Below are 22132 nucleotides of genomic sequence, written 5' to 3'. Positions count from 1 at the left end.
TCTTGATTCTAGGAGAACATTTGTATGCATATTGACAAATGGTCATAAACTAAAATTCTAATCATTAGTGACGAATGCGCTGGCAATTTGAAAATTATTTTCAACCAGCCAAAGAGGCCGAGCTAAAATCTACCCGCTACCCCCTGTCTATCATATATTTTATATAAACATTGTTGGCAATTTAGTGTTTACATAATATTTATTTTATTTCTTGCAATTGCAAGTTTTTAAAAAAAAATACAAGTTTCTCACATTTATGCTTATCTGTGAATTGTAATACAACTGGAAGAAAAAAACATGCAAAAAAATGTCAGATTTATGAGTGTATATCTGACCTCCTCCCTCCCTGAATTGTTAGGTCATATCCTACAGTACTGTTAATGTACAGGATTTACATCTTGCATTTCAATCTAAATGTCTGGCTACTTTGGAATAACTTTAAACTAGCTCAAAAGATTATAATTTTAAGCTGACATCACCGATGATCAGAGAGTTTTTTTTTTTTTTTTAAATCACATAAACATCAAAGTACAAAACAGCTTATTTTCAGCCTTTTTTCCCTGGGGATTTCTTCACCCACTTCAAGTTGTGAATATGCTAAAGGCACCATCTGCAGAAGCCTGAGGTTCATCTCATTAGCCTTTTATTTGATATTCATCTTAATCTCTGCCAAACACCACCCACATTTACAACTAGTCATTTCCCAGTGGTCAAGGGGGGGCATTCCCCTTAAAATCCCCTTAAGCAGGTGGCAGAAAGCCAATGTGTTTTTTAGATCACATTTTATTTATGTGGCATCAAAACTTATAACTTTGTCATAATATACAAGTATAATCAAATGAATGCACTAGGGTTCAGTCAAAACTCAGTACGGCTTCTGTCGACAGAACAATGAATGTTTATCTGCCCTCCCCTTCCCTCTGTCCTGCTGCATTATTTATGGCTGAGGACTTTAATGATGACATCATCAGTGGAACGGCACGGCATGGTTCCAGAACCTCCCTTTGTTATGGCTCTGTATTACAACTGTGCCGTAACTACAGCAACAGAACTAGAAAACTATCAAAGCCAAACAAGAGAAGAGTGATCAAAAATGACTAATGGGACTCTAAGAATCATTTGTTACTGCACGGTTGAATATATTTGAATGTGTTTCCTGTAAGGTTTGGACAAACTATTATAAATATATATATATATATATATATATATATATATATATATATATATATATATATATATATATATATATATATATATTTAAATATATATATATATATATATATATATATATATATATATATATATATATATATTTTTTTTTTACTGTTTTGATGTTAACATTTATTTAAAAAGTGATTAAATTAAGAACTAATTATCATACAATTAAGCATTTTCAATAAACTACAACACAGAAATTAATGTTTATTCAGCTCAAGGAAAAATAATTAAATAAAATGTTTATTTGTGTGGTATTTTTGAAACTATTCACTAATTTTGAGCTATTGTCTTCAAAATGTAAATATGAATATTATCATTCAAAACATTTATTTGCAGAAAATGATAACATGAATGTCCACATTCTCAGACCTTAAATATTAGAATAAAATAAAAATATTACTTCAAAGACAGAAATATTGGAGAAAAGAAATTAAAATAAATATGTAGACATGTAAAATATAAATATAATAGAACATAATATAATATAATATAATTTAATATAATATAATATAATATAATATAATATAATATAATATAATATAATATAATATAATATAATATAATATAATATAAAATTTCTTCAATATTTTTGTCTTTAGTCGCCCAAATATTTTAATCTTAGTCTCCGAATTTTTTTTCAGAGCTGTACATATGACATTAATTTTAAAAATGTTGAGATATGGTAAAACCTACTTATAAGATTACTGCCCTTCTAGTACTAAATAAAAAACTATTTTAATGTGTTTCAAATGCATGTAAATGTTAAACCAGTCTTCGAGCATCTGTGTGTATGTGTTTGTTTTCCTCTGGGAATACTCCACCCACTTCAGGTTCCCTCGATGCACCAGCTGTAAAACCCTGAGGCCAGTCTCATCTACATCTCATTAGCCTTTCATTTGAAATTCAACCTGTCATCCTTTTCCCCTCTCTAACTATTCACAGCATCAGATTTCACTTGGCTCCTCTGTGTTTGTAAACTTCAGCTAGTTTGCTGTACATAAGCATAGCTCTAGAATAAGCGCTAAACTTTGGATATGATGTAGAGAGATACTGTTTACAATATACCAGTAAAAAAGCTCCCCACAGTAAGAATTAACCTTCTTGTGATAATAACACTAAAACCTACAAATGGTCTGTGGAGATACATATGAACTATCATTTTTATATTGTTATCACAATAAATGCAAGAAAATATCATTATTATAGTTATAAGTCCCAATCACCCATGTCTAATGTGATGTTAGTGGTGGAACTTGGCTCACCTGGTAAGGAAGGCTTCTGTAAGATTGTGCTTGGCAGTGGGCGGGGCCTCATGCTGCTGGACTCCGCCTTCTCTCAGCATCTGCTGATAGAGCTCCCTCTGCTGTTGCTTCTGTTCCAGATGCTGCTGTACACGTAACCGCTGGCGGTAATATTCCTGAAACTGGTCGGTGGAGTCCCGCAACTACACAGAGAAGACGGATATAAACTGAGACTAAAATCAAAATTCTACCACGCAAAATATCAGCAAATCAGACAATTAAAAAAACTGTCAAGTTTCTATTTTAGAAACAGTTTCTATTTCTGTGACGTTGCAACAAAACAACACCATAAACTGCTATGATATTCATCTCCTCAGGTACCGATTATGTGCTTTATTCAGCGTTACATGCTACCAATGTGAGTTTGAACTAGAGATCTGCATGGGACTAAATTTTGAATCCCGCTCCCGCCCACTCCTGCAAAGTTTTAGTCCGAACCCCATCGCTCCCGCTTATATTCAGCATTTGTTGTCCCTCTGCCTGACCCGCCCCGTTTTTTACCCGCTGCGCCCGTTACGCTAATGGGCAGGGGGGAGAACAAAAACCACCCAGCCATACAGAGTCCAGACAGCCTATAATAAGCTGTCTGTATACACGCACAGACACAGACACACAGAAACACACACAGACACACAGACACACACACACACACACACACACACACACACACACACACACACACACACACACACACACACACACACACACACACACACACACACACACACACACACACACACACACACACACACACAGCATCACGCTCTCTCTCATTCACACACATAAACAGCACAAAGTTCTCTCTCTCATTCGCACACAAACACACACGTATAGACAGCAACAAACAAACTAAACACAGCATCAAGCTCTCTCATTAACACGCATACGCGTGCTCGCTCGCTCGCTCGGGACTCGGGAGCGATATTGTTAGACCGCCCGCTCCCATCCAAAATTACTACACCAGTTACCGACCGCTCCTGCGCTTTATTCGAAAATTTATTCCCGTGCCGCAAAAAATCTGGTCGGGTCCCACGGTAGAGCCACGGGAATGCAGACCTCTAGTTTGAACACAATTTTATGCGACATTTATTGTCATGCTATTTAGGTTCAGCAGATAGTTCACCTAAGACCTAGAAAACAAAATAACTAGCAAACAGTTTGGATATGAAAGTCAGTGACTCAATGCAAACCAACAATATCAATCACTCAGCCTATGTATTTTTAATAATGATAAAAGGTTTTAATATGCATTAATTAGATTGTAAACCTTACTATTTCCTCGAGTGCAGTGGCTGATATTTAAATGAATGGCTGGTATTTAAATGTTTGCAGACAGTCAAACCGCTAGTTAGGACACTGTGTTGCTCCCAATTCACCCTAAAAGCTTATGAGAAGACAGACACTGAGGAATTGTTACTTTCTGGCCGGCTGAAAGGATTTAATACATAACAGCTCTACAGCGATTACAACCACAGATTAAAAAGCCAGACAGGAAATAAACTGGTTTGTTTTCAGAGCTCAGAGTTTCTGTAATCAAACACATCAACACATCAAGGCTGATGGCCACTGACAACAAACCACATTTTTTTGAAAACATCCAAACCATTTGAATGCAATAAAACAGGTAGGTGATATAAAATTACAAAATTATTAAATGTACCAGTATGAGTAAAGCTTTAAAAAAAAATGATGTTAATTTTCATACTCCAACTTAACATTCAATTATTTTCTATTTCTAGATATACAAAGATGAAGTAGTTGAGGCTTAATTTGGGAGAACTACACTCACCAGCCACTTTATTAGGTACACCTTAGTAGTATCAGGTTGGACCCCCTTTTGCCTTCAGAACTGCCTTAATCCTTCGTTGCATAGATTTAACAAGTTACTGGAAATATTCCTCAGAGATTTTGCTCCATATTGACATGATAGCATCACACAGTTGCGGCAGATTCGTCACTACATCATAAAGGTGCTTTATTGGACTGAGTTCAGCAACAATACTCAGGTTGGTTGTGGCATTGACACAAAGCTCAATTGGTACTAATTGGCCCAAAGTGTGCCAAGAAAATATCCCCCACACCATTACACCAATGCCACCAGCCTAAACCATTGATACAAGACAGGATGCATCTATGCTTTCATTGTGTTGACGCCAAATTCTGACCCTGCTGTCCAAATGTCGCAGCAGAAATCGAGACTCTTCAGACCAAGCAACGTTTTTCCAATTTTCTACTGTCCAATTTTGGTGAGCCTGTGCGAATTGTAGCCTCAGTTTCCTGTTCTTAGCTGAGAAGAGTGGCACCCAGAGTGGTCTTCTGCTGCTGTAGCCAATCCACCCCAAGGAGCAACGTGTTGTGTGTTCAGAGACTCTCTTCTGCATACCTCGGTTGTAACTAGTGGTTATTTGAGTTACTGTTGCCTTTCTATCAGCTTGAATCAGTCTGGCCATTCTCCTCTGACCTCTGGCATCAGCAAGGCATTTGCGCCCACAGAACTGCCGCTCACTGGATATTTTGTCTTTTTCAGACCATTCCCTGTAAACCCTAGAGATGGTCGTGCATGAAAATCCCAGTAGATAAGCAGTTTCTGAAATACTCCGTCTGGCACCAACAACCATGCCATGCTCAAAGTCACTTAAATCACCTTTCTTCCCCATTCTGATGCTCGGTTTGAACTGCAGCAGATCGTCTTGACTATGTCTACATGCCTAAATGCATGGAGTTGCTCCCATGTGATTGGCTGATTAGAAACTTGGGTTAACGAGCAGTTGGACAGGTGTACCTAATAAAGTGGCCAGTGAGTGGATTCAGGTGCTAAATTTACTGAAGCCTTAATTAAATTTAATTTTATGTCATGTCAAAAAAGAAAAGAATAAAAGTTGGTAAGACCACATGGCTTTACTGTAAACCACAGGATGTGGACTAACTGACTCAAGTGCTTGTCATAACTAATAACTCGTCTTGTGTGTGCTGTGTGTGTGTGTGCTCACTGAGAAAAGGAAGATGGGTGTGTTTCTTGATGGCAAGAGGTGTGAAGAGAAAAGGGCTGTTTTGGCTAAAGTGCATGTGTGTAACAGGTCAAACAGAGCAAAAGGAAAGTGTGAAGCTGTGCGGCTGTTTGCACTTTTAATGGTCCTGTATGTGGAGGCATGACAGCTCAGTGGTTACCACTGTCACCTCAGCGACCTTCACAGCAAGAAGGAAAATGAATGAATGAATGAATGAATGAATAAATGAATGAATGAATGAATGAATGAACGGTACCGATTCCAAATACACTGATTAATGAAGACTACAGTTAAACTGTCCAAAACTCTTGAAAAATGTAAACAAGATCTGAATACATTTGAATTTAAGAATAAAAATGTAAAACTATACATAAATGAAAAAAAAATTAAACATACCATTTATAAAACATACTAAGTAAAAATGTTCTAATTAATATTAACTAAACCTACAAATGCATCTCGACACTAAATTAAAATCAGTATTCCACTGTACTTTAATACCCCTCTTACAGCAATCTAAATATCAGAATTCCAGAAATCACAATGGGCACTTCTGATGAACTATCTAGAATTCTTTCACCATAACCTCTGACAGTCATGAACATTCTAGAACTCTACACAGGAACAATTCATAAAGTTCAACATTCTAGAACTCTACAAATCTAAACAATCTATAAAGATAAAAACACACTTTATTAATCCCCATTCTATCTTTGTAGTGACGATCCACCCACAACCACATGCTTAGCAACTGCAGCTTGGCAACAGCAAATCCAAGCCCTCTGCATCTATGAAGTGATAAATCTAAAGCAGTAGCTGAGCTTGCCATTTATTTATGACCCACTACAGGCTGTTCATGAGGACACATGCAAACTTCTGATGCTCAGACAGGCAAGTAGAAAGCATGATGATAGTAACCGATAGCAGAACTTCAGAGTTTGACATGTTGCTTTTACAAATTTTAAGAGGTTTGTTTTTTTAGTCAAAGCCAGAGTGAAATACACAGTTTTGGCATTTAGTGGTGTTTTTCTATATTGTTAATTATGGTATAAAGAAAAGAGCTCATTTTACAACCCCCCTAGAGTTAAACAGCTTTTGAATCAGTTCCATTGAGTACCATTTTTCACATTGAGCACCACTTTTCACATTAAGTACCATTTTTTAATCAATTAGCCAATCTCTGGGTCTGGTGGGAGCCCTTTTAGCTTAGCATAATTCATTGAATTAGATTAGACCATTAGCATTATACTTCCTATTTAACGTTTGACTCTTCTGTAGTTACATTATGTACTAAGACTGACAGAAAATCGAAAGTTCTGGCTAAATACTCGAGGAAATTTTCTGTCGTACCATGGCTACACCGGGTGCAATGACATTACGCAGTCCCTGTAAATAGTTCCCAGCTAGATAGCTAGGTAACAGCGCTGTGTTAGAGCATGGGATTTTTTTTGAGTGAGATGCTAATGGTCTAATCCAGTGATTCTCAAACTTTTTTCACTCAGTACCACCTCAAAAAAATGTCTCTCCAAGTACCACCATAATATTTTGAAATGCAGTAGCGTAGTAGGCCTAATTAAGCAGCCAAAGCTCAGCACAATTCAAAAATAAGGCAGATTAATTTCTATTATCATGAATATTTATTATTGTCAGTCATTTTAAACAATAAATAGCTTGAACTTTAACACTGCACTATGCTTACAGGTAAAAAAAAAATGTTTAAACTAAAATGTGCTTCTAAAAGTTCATCAAAATGGCACTGTTCTTAAAAAGTAAAAAGAAAACTGCTGTATTTAAATGTAAAGTATTAACATATAGTAGCCTAGTCATAAAAAACTTGGAAATGTTCCTTGGACCTCATATATTAATATGGACATCATATATTAATATGGACATCATATATTAATATGAGCTGTTTGTGATCCTATTCATAGATGAAATGTTTTTGAAAAAAAAATCGAAATAGATATTGCATGTGATTTATTTGTATATCTTTGAAATCTAAACATTAACTTTACAATGTATGATTTGGATTTACATATTTAATTTATAAATTAGATCTGCTTACTGCGTGTTATAGGCTTTGTGTGTTACAAAAGCAAGTCAATAAACCATACGTGTCAATTTAGACATATAAAAATACAGGATATGCGCCCAACAACTATTACAAATATAGGGAGGGGATTAGCTTCAAATGATAGAATACATAACAAACATTAGAAAATTGAAAATAAAATAAAAGTTTTAGCCTATTAAAATCAATTTCCTGATCACACTGTTGTTATCGTACATGTCAAAGGGTTAAAAGTGTGTTAATTTTTTTACTCAAATTATTTAGCAATTCCTCCGCATACCACCAGAAGGAAGCCTGCGTACCACTAGTGGTACACGTACCACAGTTTGAGAACCACTGGTCTAATCTGTTTCAATGATTTATGCTAAGCTACGATGAGCTAAAAGTGCTCCTGCCAGACCTATAAAATCAAATTAATGAATTTATAAATTGTCAAACTCAACTGTTTAACTCTAGGGGACTTGCAAAATCATTTCCAAAAGGAAAAAAAAAGTGCAGTGTTTTGTTAACAACATGCATTCATTGAGTGCATTACCTAATGTTCCACAGATATCAACTGACAAATTACCTCATTCTTTTCTTCAGAACCAGGTGTTGGGGCATCTTGACCTGGGGCAGAGGCCGGGCGAGAGTTTTGAGGACCGGGTGAACTCATCATTTTATCAGATGGAGTTTCAGTTCTGGAGCTGCAAGACCAGATAATCAACATTTCCGATTAAAACACACACACACACACACACCTCGGTAATGACTTTGCTCATCAAAAGATTTTGCTCTCAAGTCATTCTGCTCTATAACACACCCTTGAAAATTTCATAGAATTAATTCCACCTTGAATATGCACTATGCACATGTCATATTTGTATACACAGTCTTAAAACTGTACAACTGTACCATGCAATAACTAAGAAATAATATATAAACAATGATTATGAAAAAGGTTTTTGAAAGAAGTCCCTTATACTCACACATTAATTGATCAAAAATATAACAAAAAATATCGTGCAATATTGTTTTATTACGTATCATTTTATTTTATAGTTGCAATGGTATAACAATTTAGAAAAAAAAATTGTATTTTAATATTTCTTCAAATCCATTTATTTCTAAAACGTGAATTTAGTCGCCATAACTGCAGTCCTTAGTGTCATGTGAGACCTCAGAAATAATTGTAACATTATAATGATATTTTTTATTATTATCAATGTTAATAATACTTATATCAATGAATATGTAACATTATTCTTAAAGTTAGCAATTTTGAAAATTCGATTTCAATCTCGTTCTTCAAATCACAACAAATTAAAACATTTGTTAATATAAACCGAGTGTATGTTTCTGCAAAGAAAGAAAAAGAAAAAAGCAGCTCTAAATGACGATCTTTTTTAACTTTGAAATGTTTTCAGACCTTTAAAGTATAAACCAAACATTAAAACTACTCACTCATACCCACTAATTAACAGCTTAAAATATTTCCAAAGCCATTACAAATATTTGCTCTTCAACTTATATTTCCAATTTTTTATTTTTGTGTTATTGTTTATCAGACTGCAACAAAATTAGAACTTGCTCCTCTTAATATGGCACATAACAGACTTTGCAGATTTGTTCTGGGTTGTTCTTTTATTACACACCATTGTATAATGTATGATCTACTGCGGTGGCCATCTTTGCATACAAGACGACATATTCACTGGCTTTAATTTAAATGTTTTCATTTTAAGAATCCTTATTATTTACAACAATATTTTGTATTTGTTTTCCTTAAATTATCAAGACATTCTGTTCAGACTTATTTTTCTGTTCCTTGCTTTAAAAAACCTATTGCTAAAAGAGCTTTTATGTTTAAAGGTCTAATATATTGGAATTATTTACCTGCAAATATTAGATCCATTGCATCGAATATGTTTAAGCAAACGTTGCTGTCATATTTTACTTTGGACTGTACTTGTTTTTGCTGAGGATGTTGTTGTTGTTTATGTGGTGATTTTGTTCACTGACCTGTACATCTTTTTTGTACTATTTATATGTATATGTGTATACTACTTTCCCTTTTGTTAAGGTTTCTTTTTTTGGATGTGGTGTAATTTTGTTTTTTTTTTCCTTTTGGTTTATTATTATGTGATTGTGATTAATTGTGGGACCCCCTTAAAATGAGGTGGTACATCTCAAGGGGTTTATCTATATGAATAAAAAAAATCAATACAAATCAAATATGTGCGTGTAATGAATCTATAGAACTAAGCTGATTTTGTCCTTTCCATATTCAAATCAATTAAATTCCATTCAAGTTTATTTCTATAGCGCTTTGCACAATAATGATCATTTCAACGCAGCTTTACAAAAAAAAGCAACACTACTGCATTACAATCAAATTCAGAATTATATTATATATATATTTCAATTAAGTATATTAGCTATTGTAACTTTATTACTTACCAATAACTTTAACTAATTTACTAATAACCGTAACAGTTAAAGATATTATATATAAACATAGTTAACCTGCAGTTATATAGTATATAGATTATGTCTACTGTATGTGTACATGTTCAATGAAGTGTATTTTTGTATTAAGCATATGTGTTGTCCTTGAAGTCAGTACATATTGACAGCACTTGTGACAGTACTAGTTATTTTGCAAGATACTGCACTGTAAAACCCAACAGTAAACTTTATCAATGGAAATGAGTGTAGTAGTTAACTCAAAATTGACTGAAAGTAAATCCTACTCATTTGAAAAGAGTTTTGAACTCAGTGTTGAAGGTTATGAGTTAATTAAATACCTCATTAATTCAGCTTAAATACAGTTATTTCACAGTACTCATATAGATTAGCTTTTTTTTTTTACTCAAATGGTTTGTAGCAATTGGTTTCCTCAAACGGATTGAGTTGCCTTAACTTTTTTGGTTTTACAGTACTCAATTGGTTCGAGTTCTCTTCATTTATTGTATTTTACTGTGCTCAAATTGCTTCATTTACTCAATTGGATTAAGTTCACAGTACTCATTAGGATTAGTTTTTGAACTTAAATGGTTAGTTGTAATCGGTTTCCTCAAATGTTTTGAGTTACCTTAACTTTTTGGGTTTTACACTGTAGAATTTATCTAAAATGCAAGTCACTGTATCCAAATGAGAAAAAAGTTCATCTTAAGGGAGCTAATAATATTGACCTTCAAAAAAAAAAAAATTAAAAAAAATTAAAAAAAAATAAAATAATAATAATAATAATATATATATATATATATATATATATATATATATATATATATATATATATATATATATATATATATATATATATATATATATATATATATATATATATATATATACTAGGGTTGTAACAATATACCGGTATGACGGTTTACCACGATTTGAACGTGCACGATTATCATACCATGAACAATTGCATATCAACGGTTTTAACCCTTAAAGACCGAGACAGCCGCCCGCGGCTAAAAAATAAGTATTGCTCTTAAATGTTTAATAACTTTTGATCCGCTTATCCGATTCATACAATTCAAAGATTGGCATAAAGAAGAGAATCTCAGCTTTCCAGTGCTGTATCACATAACACTCGCGGACTTTCAGAGGCTCCGGAATCAGTGCGGTTACGTCATCAACATTTGACAACGCTGATTTGACAAAGAAACGCTCGTCACTGTGTCTCCGGACAAATCAGACATGATACATTGATGCATTGTCCCTCCTCCATGCCCAGATTGGTTCAAACTCGCTATTTCACAACCAATAAGCATAGGTTTCGCTTTTGTTTGTGGACCAAGCTTTTTGAACAACACGGAATGAGAGAAAGGCATACATTTATGCGCGGCTAAATAAAACGCAAAAAAAAAAAGTTTTGCATGAAATAATTCTCATACTAAGTACTTTTGCATGCACAGCAGCACAGAAACATGACAAAACAGTGACACAGCAAAGATGAACTGCTGCTCTTGCTGTTTTCAAAAGACGCAAATGAAGATGCAGCTGTTTGTCTGCATTGCAGACAACCATATCCATATCCATAGACAACCATATCCATGCTGGCACATAAAACCTAGGGATGTTCCATATTGAATCTAGTTTCGTTATGTAACTATTTATAGTATAGTAAATATTTATATCTATTTTTTTACTGAGGATTTGCACCATGTTTATTTGGACTTTATTTGGACTTTGACACATTATTTATTATTTTCTTATTTTTATTTGTTCATTGTAAGTGGTGTTGTTTATAGTAACTAAAAATATATTATTTGGAAAAAGTCAAATTTGCTTCACTGTTCTATTATTTTGTAACATACCGTATACCGCGAAACCGTCAAACCGTGGTATTGTTTTAGACGATTATCATACCGTGAAAAATTAATACCGTTACAACCCTAATATATACACATACATATACATATACATACACACACAGTGGTCCCTCGTTAATCGCGGGAGTTCTAAAAATAGCCTGCAATAGGCGAAGTAGTCCGCTTTATTTTTTACAATTATTATGGATGTTTTAAGACTGTTAAACCCCTCACTACACACTTTATACACTTTTCTCGGACAGCCATGAACATTTTCACACTTTTCTCTCTTGCTTAAACACCCTCGTAACTTCTACCTTCCTTTAGCATATCCAGAAGTCCAACTTTTTGAGCAATGGTTAGCATCTTCCTCTGCCTTTTGGGTGCTACCATGGGTGCCTTTAATAATGCAGAACGTTTCGATATTATGGAGTTTGTTGGGGAGAAAACTTCCAAACATACAGTCCAGTACTACATGGTCACACTACTAGTGATCAAAAATGTATGTAAATTTGGCAAGCTGAACCCATTCTGTATTGTACAGGAGACATGGCATGGAGGAGATTGATCGACAGTGGTCTATAGCCAATTAGGATGCAGAACAAAATGCGCTAATCTGGACGCAGAACACGATGTGCTGTAAAAAAAACAAGTCAAATTGCACTAAAGAAATTTGTGAGACCGCGAAAGGTGAACTGCATTATAGCGAGGGACCACTGTGTTTATATTTTTCATTCAGGTATACGAGAGGTTGACGTTTACCTTTCTGGTGACTCCTCGAAGATGCTGTGACACCCTGAATTCTCCATCATCACACTGCGGTTCATGTGTTGAAAATTAGCGAAGGAGTGCGACATGGGTGACGTTTTCCCTCCATCAGTCGTCACTCCTCTCTTCTCCTGCGATAAGCCGTAGGACAAGCCATCCAGCGCTGGGTTCAGAGAGCGAGACATGTATGTATCTGCTGACTGTGGCCGGCGGAGAGGAGAAGCGGGGTACGGGGAGAGCTTGCTGATGAGCGGAGTAAGCAGGTCAGCGTAGGCAGCCTTGGCTGGTTTGACAAGCCGATCCACATGGATATTGAGCATCTTCTGCTCGAAAGCGCAGGAGAAGACACTTGGCGACAGGTTCTGGAGCCAAGAAAGCAAACTCAGGTCGAGATCATCGCAGCCGTTTCCACAAAGCATGTCGATACCCAGGAGAACCTCACTTTCTGTGATCTCCTCTCCAGTAGCCTTGCTCTGGCAGAACTCCACGCAGCATTCATATAATACACCTTTAATCAGGAGCTGGAAGAGGCGGTTGGAGCTGGCGCGGAACCCGGCTTCACTCAGCTTTCGGTCGGCGGGGATAAACTCTGCCACCATACCGCAGGACTCCTCGAAACACTGAACACGAGCTGTACTCGGGTTCCAGTCCTTGAACTCGGCATGGTTGGTGAGACGGGGAAGAGTCAGGAGAAGGCAGAGCTTGCTGTAGTCATCTTTAGATGGACAGAACTCTTCCAGAGCGTGGAGACACTTGACCGCCTCCTGCATGGTCAGCTCCAGCTGAACACAAACAGATGAGAGAGAAGCGTGAGAACGCTGCAAAGAAGAGTCTTGTGCAAAATGGCTCTAGTCCGCTTCACACATGCTTTTACCATGAGTTTTCCGACAAGTTAATTTGTCAAGACTTCGAAATTATGTCAAAGAATTTTGTGTAATATCAAATTTAGTCTAGTATTTAAAAAAAGGAGTTTTATTATGAAATATTATTACAGTTGAAACTAACAGTCTTGTATTTCAGCACATTCATTCATTCTTTCACTTTTTTCTTTGACTTAGTCCCTTAGTTATAAGGGGTCGCCACAGTGGAATTAACTGCCAACTATTCCAGCATATGTTTTACACAGTGCATGCCCTTTCAGCCGCAACCCTGAACTAGGAAACACCCTTTCATTCACACACATACTCATACACTTAAGCCAATTTTGTTTACCCAATTCACCAATAGTGCATGTCTTAGGACTGTGGGGGAAACCAGAGCACCCGGAGAAAACCCATGCCAACAAGGGGAGAACATGCTAACTCCACACAGAAATGCCAACTGGCCCAACCAGGACTTGAACCATTGACCTTCTTGCTGCTTCTTGCAGCGCTAACCACTGAACCACCCAGTTGTCTGTATTTCAGAACATTTTAAAATGTATTCCTCTGACATAAAGCAGAATTTTTAGCAGCCATTACTTATTAATTTAGTCTTGCATGATTCTTAAAAATCATTTTAATATGCTGATTTGCTGCTCAAAAACATATTTGTGGCACTGGATCACAAAACCAGTCATAAGTGTTAATTGTTTTGTTTGAATCTTTTTATTATGGTATTATAAAGCAATCCAATAGTTACTGTAACAAAAACATAAAAATGTAAAAGATAAGATAAGATAAGATAAGATAAGATAAGATAAGATAAGATAAGATAAGATGAGATGAGATAAGATAAGGATAAGATAAAGATAAAGATAAAGATAACGATAATAAATCAGCGCAGATGGCAACAAACAAACCAAACAACCCCTGGTCTCCCACCCCAGCCATTAAACTAAAAAATTACACCATGAAAGTAAGGTCAACACTGCATGATTAATCAGGTTAGGTTACAGAATCAAGATATAGGAGAAGAGGAGACCAAATCTTATCAAAGTTATTCAATTTATTTACTAGCAGGAAGCTATTTTTTTTTTTTTTTTCAGATGGATTACTTTAATAATTCCTTCCAACCAAAGTTAGTGGTTGGTTTTTTTGTCTATTTCCAAAACCTTGAAGTGTTCATTTTTTAAATGAGATTTTTATTTCACCAGAAAGTTGAATGAATAACCCTTCCATTGTTTGTAAGGAAATTATAAGATTTGGTATAGAAGCAAATATTGACCAAAAATGGATTTAAAGTGGTCTACTACTTGCAGTGCTCAGCATATATGAGTACACTCCACTTTGAAAAATGAATATTTTGATCCAGTTCTTATTGGATGTAGGCAATGTATTTTGCTAACAAAATAGATTTATTAAACAGATATATTTATTAAAATAATATTTTGTTCAACAAAAGTATTTAGAAATGGAAAGATAATACAATTAAATTCTAAATATTGAAAAATATTTTTTTGCTTCTCTTGATTTTTCCTCTTTTTAAATTTGTATTTAATATTTTTCTATAACGTATCAATTTGGCTGTACAAGTTTTTGGACCGTTATTGTAAGTATTTTGTTAGATAAGTTCCAGATTTGGCTTTTTTACCAACTAATCTAATGTACTACATATGCACAAATATAATATTGTATAGCTTCCTATAAAAATATAAATTTAAAAGATAGATTTGTGAGGGGTGTACTTATATATGCTGAGCACTGTAGCAATACTAACAATTCTAATAAAAAATTTAGCTTTGATAAATTAGCACAAGGAAATTTAATAAATGTCTTTATGAAACATGATCTTTACCTAATATTATAATGATTTTTGGCATAAAAAAAGAAAAAAAAAAAATCACCCTTTTGACCCAAACTATGTATTGTTGGCCATTGACAAAAATATGCCGGGGATTTGTGAAACATAAGACTGGTTAAAGACATTTTACTATTATCAAGGTAAAAACAGATATGCTAAAACTGTTCATGGAAACCATTGCAATTGTTTTAGAATTCTTTTATGGAAAAGTTTCTTTTGAAGGATTTTTTTTTTAAACAAGACAAAAACAAACTTTTTTTTCTGTCAATTTTATCAGCTATTGCATCCTTGCTGAATAAGACATTCAATCATACATTTTTCTGTAACTTGGTCCCTTAATAATCAGAGGTCGCCAAAGCAGAATAACCTGCCAACTATTGTCCCATATTTTTACAAAGTGGATGCCCTTTCACCTGCAACCCAGTTCTGGGAAACACCCGTACACTCACATTCTCATACACACAAACGCACTCATACACTACGGACAATTAAGTTTATCCAATTAACCTATATCGTGTGTCTTTGGACTATGGGGGAAACCGGAACACCCAAAGGAAACCCACGCCAGCAAGGGGGGAACTTGCAAACTCCACACAGAAATACCAACTCACCCAACTCACCTTCTTGCTTGAGGCAACAGTGCTAACCACTGAGCCACCGTGTGGCCCTGAATAAGTTATTACATTTTTTTATAATTCTTGATGACACAAGACTTATTATAAAGCAATCTTCAAAACATCCTTCGAGAAATCAGCCATAATCTTTTTTTTTAATAATTTTAAAAATATTTTCTAACCCCTATGCATTCCTGTAACTAAATATTCAGTGTCTCATGGGGTTGCACTGAAACACTAAACACACAAACATTACCTTGCTAAACTTTTTTTTTTCACTTTATTGCCTCCCATTTGAACAAATAAGTTTAAAAATAAGTCTTACGGACTCCAAACCTATTAAAAAGCAGTTTATCTAATGACAAAAGTGAATCAAGCATAATCTGACATGTCACAAAGACTCTGATGTTACTCACATGTTGTGGCTCATCTTCAGCAGACATGGCATTGTTCACACACAAAGCTTCCAGAAACTTCTGCTTTAAAACAATGTAACGGAACCTGGAAAATGCATACATATATGTGAAGTTAAACCAAGAGTGTCCGATGTTATTGGAAAAAACATATATTTTTGGTTGGCATTCCTTTTAGATTTTATAAATTAACTGAACACTGAATAAAAACTCTAAAGTGCAGATATTGGGGTTTCTTTTTTTCACAAGCAAATCCAAGTAAACTTAGTAAACTTTTATATACGAGTTGCATTCGATTAAAAGATTTTGAGCTGATCTCTCACCTCTTCCTATCAAATTTATCCAGACACTCGAGAGGCTGAATAAACTGCAACACTTCATCCCACTGTCCATCCAGAATGAGCTGCCTGCAGAGGGGATGAATGATTGAAAAGTAGGAAAAAGAGATCTTTAGTGTTTAAACCTGAAACGGGTGCAGCTAGATAATAGGACTATATATAATATATTATATACCAGTACTAAGAGAATACCACCTTCCACAGATTATGATTTAGATTCATTTAAAGAAACATTTTCCATGAAAACAACATTTCATGGTCTGAATTACACGAACAGAAAAATAGACTCTAATAGTGTCTGCTTCAATAAATAGACTCAAATATTACATCTGAGAGAGTCAAATCTGCAGTGACCTACATGTAAATATGATTCCACTTTCTGAATTGGATTTATCAGTTTATTCGAAACTTTTTTGCGCTTTGATGTAAAACCACTTCTGTTTATAGGATTCCCACTTTGAGCCAAATATCAACATCCCTGACTTTCACTGATTAAAAAGATGAATTTTCATAACATCTAATGGATGTAAAAACATGCCGCTGGTGTACAGTACTTGTATATTAATAACATATTAAATTATTTAAAAATATTAATAAAACATAATATTAAAATACATAAAAAAATAATTTTGCATGACTTTAATAGGTACACTGCAAAATAAATGCTTTTCTTACTTACATTTTTTGTCTTGTTTATAATAGTCTGCCAGTGGGGTAAGCAAAATAATCTCACGTCAAAATAAAGAACAAAAGAAAATGCATCTAGAAAATGCTTCTTGATTTAAGAATTTTTAGATATTTGGACAAGAAACAAGAAAATAAACTCAATTTATTTTTCATTTATTTTTTTGCTGTGTAACAGAGAGAAAAAAATTAATTTCCCTAAAAAATAAACATCTGAAGTACTCATTGTTTGTGCGGCTGTGAAGTGCTTCCCATGTTTGATAGACAGATAGTAGTTTTACAAAGTTTATATTTTGCTTTTCAGTCATCTATTGTTTGTACATCCAAGTGGTCATTTTGAAGCCAAAGCTCTTAAAATTGATATTATTCTTACATGTTTGGCTTAGTTTGGTACAGTCCGGTGATGCCATTTGACTCTAGATGCTGCAAATTGATGAGTGTGAAAGGAATTTAATGGAGCTGAAAATAACCTAACCATAACAATAAGTGTGAAGCACCAGGGCTGAAGTCAAAAAAAGTGACAAAAAAAATTGTCACTGTCTTTAAATGTCTGGAATGATCCTTTAAAAATTCCATGACCTTCCAGAAATTCCACGAGCCATGGGAAACCTGTGTTTCTAAAGGCCCAGTTTCAAAAATGAAACCCAAACTCTCATGCATGCACAGATTCAGTGAGTAATGAAGGAATGTTCAGAAAAAAACACAAGTGAGATCTGAGCAGGGTGGTATTGGTCAGTTTAAAACTGAATTCAAACTAGGGCTGCACAATATTGGAAAAGTCTGACATTGTGATGTTTTGTTTTTCTGCGATAAATAGTAATATTTACTTTGTTATACTTTATATTTTATAATTTAAGGTTCAGTTCTCTCTTATAGAAAACCTATTTTGAATTTTGCTCCAATAAACTCCTAATTTGCTCCTTACTAATAGTTATTTAGGTAGTTTTAGGTATTGGGTAGGATTAGAGATGTAGAATAAGATCATGTGCTTCATAAGTAATAATGAGCAGCCAATATCTTAATAACATGCATGCTAATAAGCAATAGTTAATAGTGAGAATTGGTCCCTAAAGTGTTACAGAATTAATTGATTGATAGATTGGGATGATTCTGTAGAGAAGTGAATCAATAAACAAACTACAAGCATAGATAAATACAACAAAGCAAAAATAAAAATGAAATTAACAGTACATGCATTAAGGTTGTCCATGTAAATGTAAAAATTACACTGCAAAGTCAACTCAACATTGCATATCTTTGCAATGTGACTATTGTGGATGCATACAATGTAATATCGATGCTGAAACGATGTATTGTGCAGCCCTAATTCAAACTTTTTCATGATTTCACTTGAAGAGTATATGAATCAAACCTGAGGAAGAGCATATCGTCTGAGTAGAGGCCGTTGATGACACCGCTCTCCTTCTCCAATGCTAGCATGCTAATGTGTAGCTTGCGTGAGTTTAGAAAGTCCAACATCACTTTGATGATCTCCACCTCCTTCACGTTTATGATCTCCTCAGCCGTCATGGTGGCAAGCTTTCACACACACACACACACACACACACACACACACACACACACACACACACACACACACACACACACACACACACACACACACACACACACACACACACACACACACACACACACACACACACACACACACACACACACACACACACACACACACACACACACACACACACACACACACACACACACACACACACACACACACACACACACACACACACACACACACACACACACACACACACACACACACACACACACACACACACACACACACACACACACACACACACACACACACACACACACACACACGTTAATAAATAAAATATATCATCTAGTAAATAAATAAGTTTAGTAAATGTCCACTCCCTAAACCTAAAAACAACACTAGGCTATAAATTAAAGTACTTTAGGGTCCTTCTTTAAACTTTCCATCTGACCACCCCTGATTGTGGTCCTGGTTAAAATCAATTAATAATTCTTACTAACTTATTTAAACAATGTGCCACTTTACTTTAAACGTAAAGAAGGTGAGAAGCAAAAACTAAGGTTTATTTCATATCAACCACTGAGAAAGGTAAAAAAAAGTTGTATTAAAGTCTTAATATTAAAGCTTAATATTAAAAGTAAATATTAAAAGTAAACCATTATTTATAAATATTAACAACCGTTTGTATCAATGGTGATTCATGGTGAAATAAACTATACCACTGCACCAAATAAAAGATTGTTTTAGTAAATGCTAGTTAAAAAAAAAAATAAATATGAAAAATGCATTCGCATAAATGAAACAAATCCCTAAAACAACCATTATTCAAAAGTTACTGGGTTTCCATACAACTTTTTGACATTACTTCTGAGCAATGACAAATAAATGCAAAATAATTGCTAAAAAAATGGGGTTTACATGATCATGCTTGTCAATTTAGAGGCAGATCTGAACGTGCACATATAAATGATTCTTGAAAAAAAGGAGAGGGATTATTAAAGTATATTAAATATAACAATTGGAGAAAGTCCTGGATATATTTCAAAAGAGAAGTCTCTTATTATAACATTTTAAAGAACAATTATATGGTGTTGCCATTCATTATTTCAGTATAAACTCTGATGCCACAGTAAAACATTCACCGTTTCGCCTGCAGACTGCAAGTGGCAAAACCCTTCTAATTAAAATACCAAACCAATGTTATGACAGAGTTGACACACCAGAAAAATGCAAATGTAAACACACACACATGGGAGGTGACGGGACACTCCAGCAAAACAAAACAGCCTGTTCCTCGGCATACAGGAATACTTCATCATTGAGCAAATACTTTCATATCTGTTTACAATCCTTTCAAATAATTATAAAGAAAACATTGCTTTAAATATTCACATTACTGTTGAAAGATATAGGGACTGCAATCCTATAAATGTGAAAATTATTCATTAAAGGTGCAGTAGGTGATTGTCTTCAGAAACATTTTTTTTTTGTCCGGGTGAAAGTTTTTTCTGCTGGAGATACTGTTGTCCTAAAAACAAAATGTAAATAAAATATCTTACACATACCTTTGGAACAGTATTACAGAAAATTTTGGCGGTTTTAAAACCTTGACTTTTCTAAACCGCGATATACCTTGTAAACCGTTAATTCTAAATCTTTAGGAAATGTTTTGGGTACATCAAAAATAGTCTGTGCTAATTAGCCTAGTGGTTAGTGTGTCAACAATGGACCGAGATGCTTACGGCAAGCAGAGTTCGAATCCTGGCTCAAGGACCTTTGTCGACCCTCTTCCTATCTCTGCCCCCCATACTCTCCTGGCTGTAAATCTCCACTGTGTTTTATCACAATAAAGGTGAAAATCCCTAAAAATAATTATAAAAAAGTGTGGTTATGAAGACCACCCGACAAGCTAATCCAGAAAAAAATAGTGCTCTCACTAGAATGCAGTATTAAAAACCCATAGTAAAATAGAAAATGAGGCAAATTACTGCAAAAAGGTCCAGTTTTGGGATAAAAAAAAACACCCCTTCACCAGGCCGGCTACAGACCTGTATGAAATCTACATAACAAAGATGACATGTCAATAATTGCACGTTTTGGGTTTAAAACCTCCACGTCGTAGTATTAAAAGCTAATTTACTGAACCACTACGCGACACCACCCCCAAACAACATGCACTGCTATGGGGAAACGCAGATTTGCTTTCTCATGCTTTTCCACCGCTGGACTCGCTCGCATCATGAGCTCCTTACGACGCGTTTATCAGGCAGCCAACACTGATTATGTCGTAAATACGCCACAACACATCCTTTCAGGACACCAGCGAAAGCGGACATCCACCCATATTACATCCAGCGCAGACATATTCAGAGGCAGCGGGGGGAGAGAGTGTGTCATCCAGGCGGAGTAGCAGCAGCCTCCCCGGCCTCGCCTAACCTCAAAACAACGGCGATAACCGCGGCGGAGAGCGATTTAAATCTCACCTGGTAATCACTACATAAACGCGAAGTGCAGGAATCCTCTGTGTGTCCGCCGAGGGTGTGTCGACACGCGCTGTCTGCAGGGTTTATTCCTCCGTGTTTCGGGGCGAGAGGCTCTTGTTGTGCCTGCCGCTTGCTGGTTGTCAAGCACACAAGCTTCCTCTGCGCGCTCCACCAATCCGCGTGCACGCACACGAACCCCGCAAAACCCGCCCCGGTCCGCACTGACCTGTGTCTTATTCAAACTGAGGCTTAATGGGTATTATTTGTGATTACCAGCATTACTTGCGCATTATATTATGTTTGTAAACGTGTACTTATGCTGTTGGGTTTTACGCTATTGAGAATAAACTATTAATAGTAAAAAATAATCAGAACATACCAATGTTGTGTAGCATGTTCATCCAGATTATTGTCCCCTTGTATTTACTTTAATTTGCTTAAAATAAATTGTTAATTCAAAAAAGTTTCCTTTTAATATTCGATGGAGGAATTGTGAGGAGAATAATGACACTATTTATTTATTTATTACATTTTACTGATTGTTTACATTTTTTAACATAAGTAGCCTATAATGAATGGGGGAAAAAAAACTTCACATAAAATGTGAACTCTGAATGATTGTTTTTATTTTATTTTGGTATCTCTTTTTCACTCTTTCATTCAGGAAACACCAATCCACCC

At 35.2% G+C, this 22132-nt stretch overlaps 1 protein-coding gene across 11 annotated transcripts in view; it reads right to left on the bottom strand.

Moving 5' to 3' along the window:
* Positions 1-22132, bottom strand: part of wdr47a (WD repeat domain 47a) — a 44451-nt gene that overhangs the window by 21546 nt on the left and 773 nt on the right. For 10 of the 11 annotated variants that reach the window (XR_015478895.2, XR_015478902.2, XR_015478896.2 and 7 more), the window contains exons 1-7: positions 21452-21601; positions 18810-18976; positions 16739-16822; positions 16419-16503; positions 12662-13449; positions 8167-8284; positions 2481-2662 (exon numbers count right to left, since the gene is read on the bottom strand). Coding sequence is in view for 2 of the 11 variants with exons in the window: in XM_087241326.2 (XP_087097452.1) it covers positions 2481-2662; positions 8167-8284; positions 12662-13449; positions 16419-16503; positions 16739-16822; positions 18810-18967 (1415 nt within the window). In the remaining 9 variants the exon portion in view is untranslated. Of the gene's footprint in view, positions 1-2480; positions 2663-8166; positions 8285-12661; positions 13450-16418; positions 16504-16738; positions 16823-18809; positions 18977-21451; positions 21602-22132 lie in introns of those variants that run through there. The other variant, XM_087241327.1, reaches the window with a different exon arrangement.

This window comes from Danio rerio, chromosome 2, assembly GCF_052040795.2.
Source record: "Danio rerio strain M-AB ecotype USA chromosome 2, GRCz13ab, whole genome shotgun sequence".
NCBI classification, from domain to species: domain Eukaryota; kingdom Metazoa; phylum Chordata; class Actinopteri; order Cypriniformes; family Danionidae; genus Danio; species Danio rerio.
The sequence above is the reverse complement of the archived record's forward strand: the minus strand, read 5'-3'. Positions and strand labels throughout refer to the sequence as shown.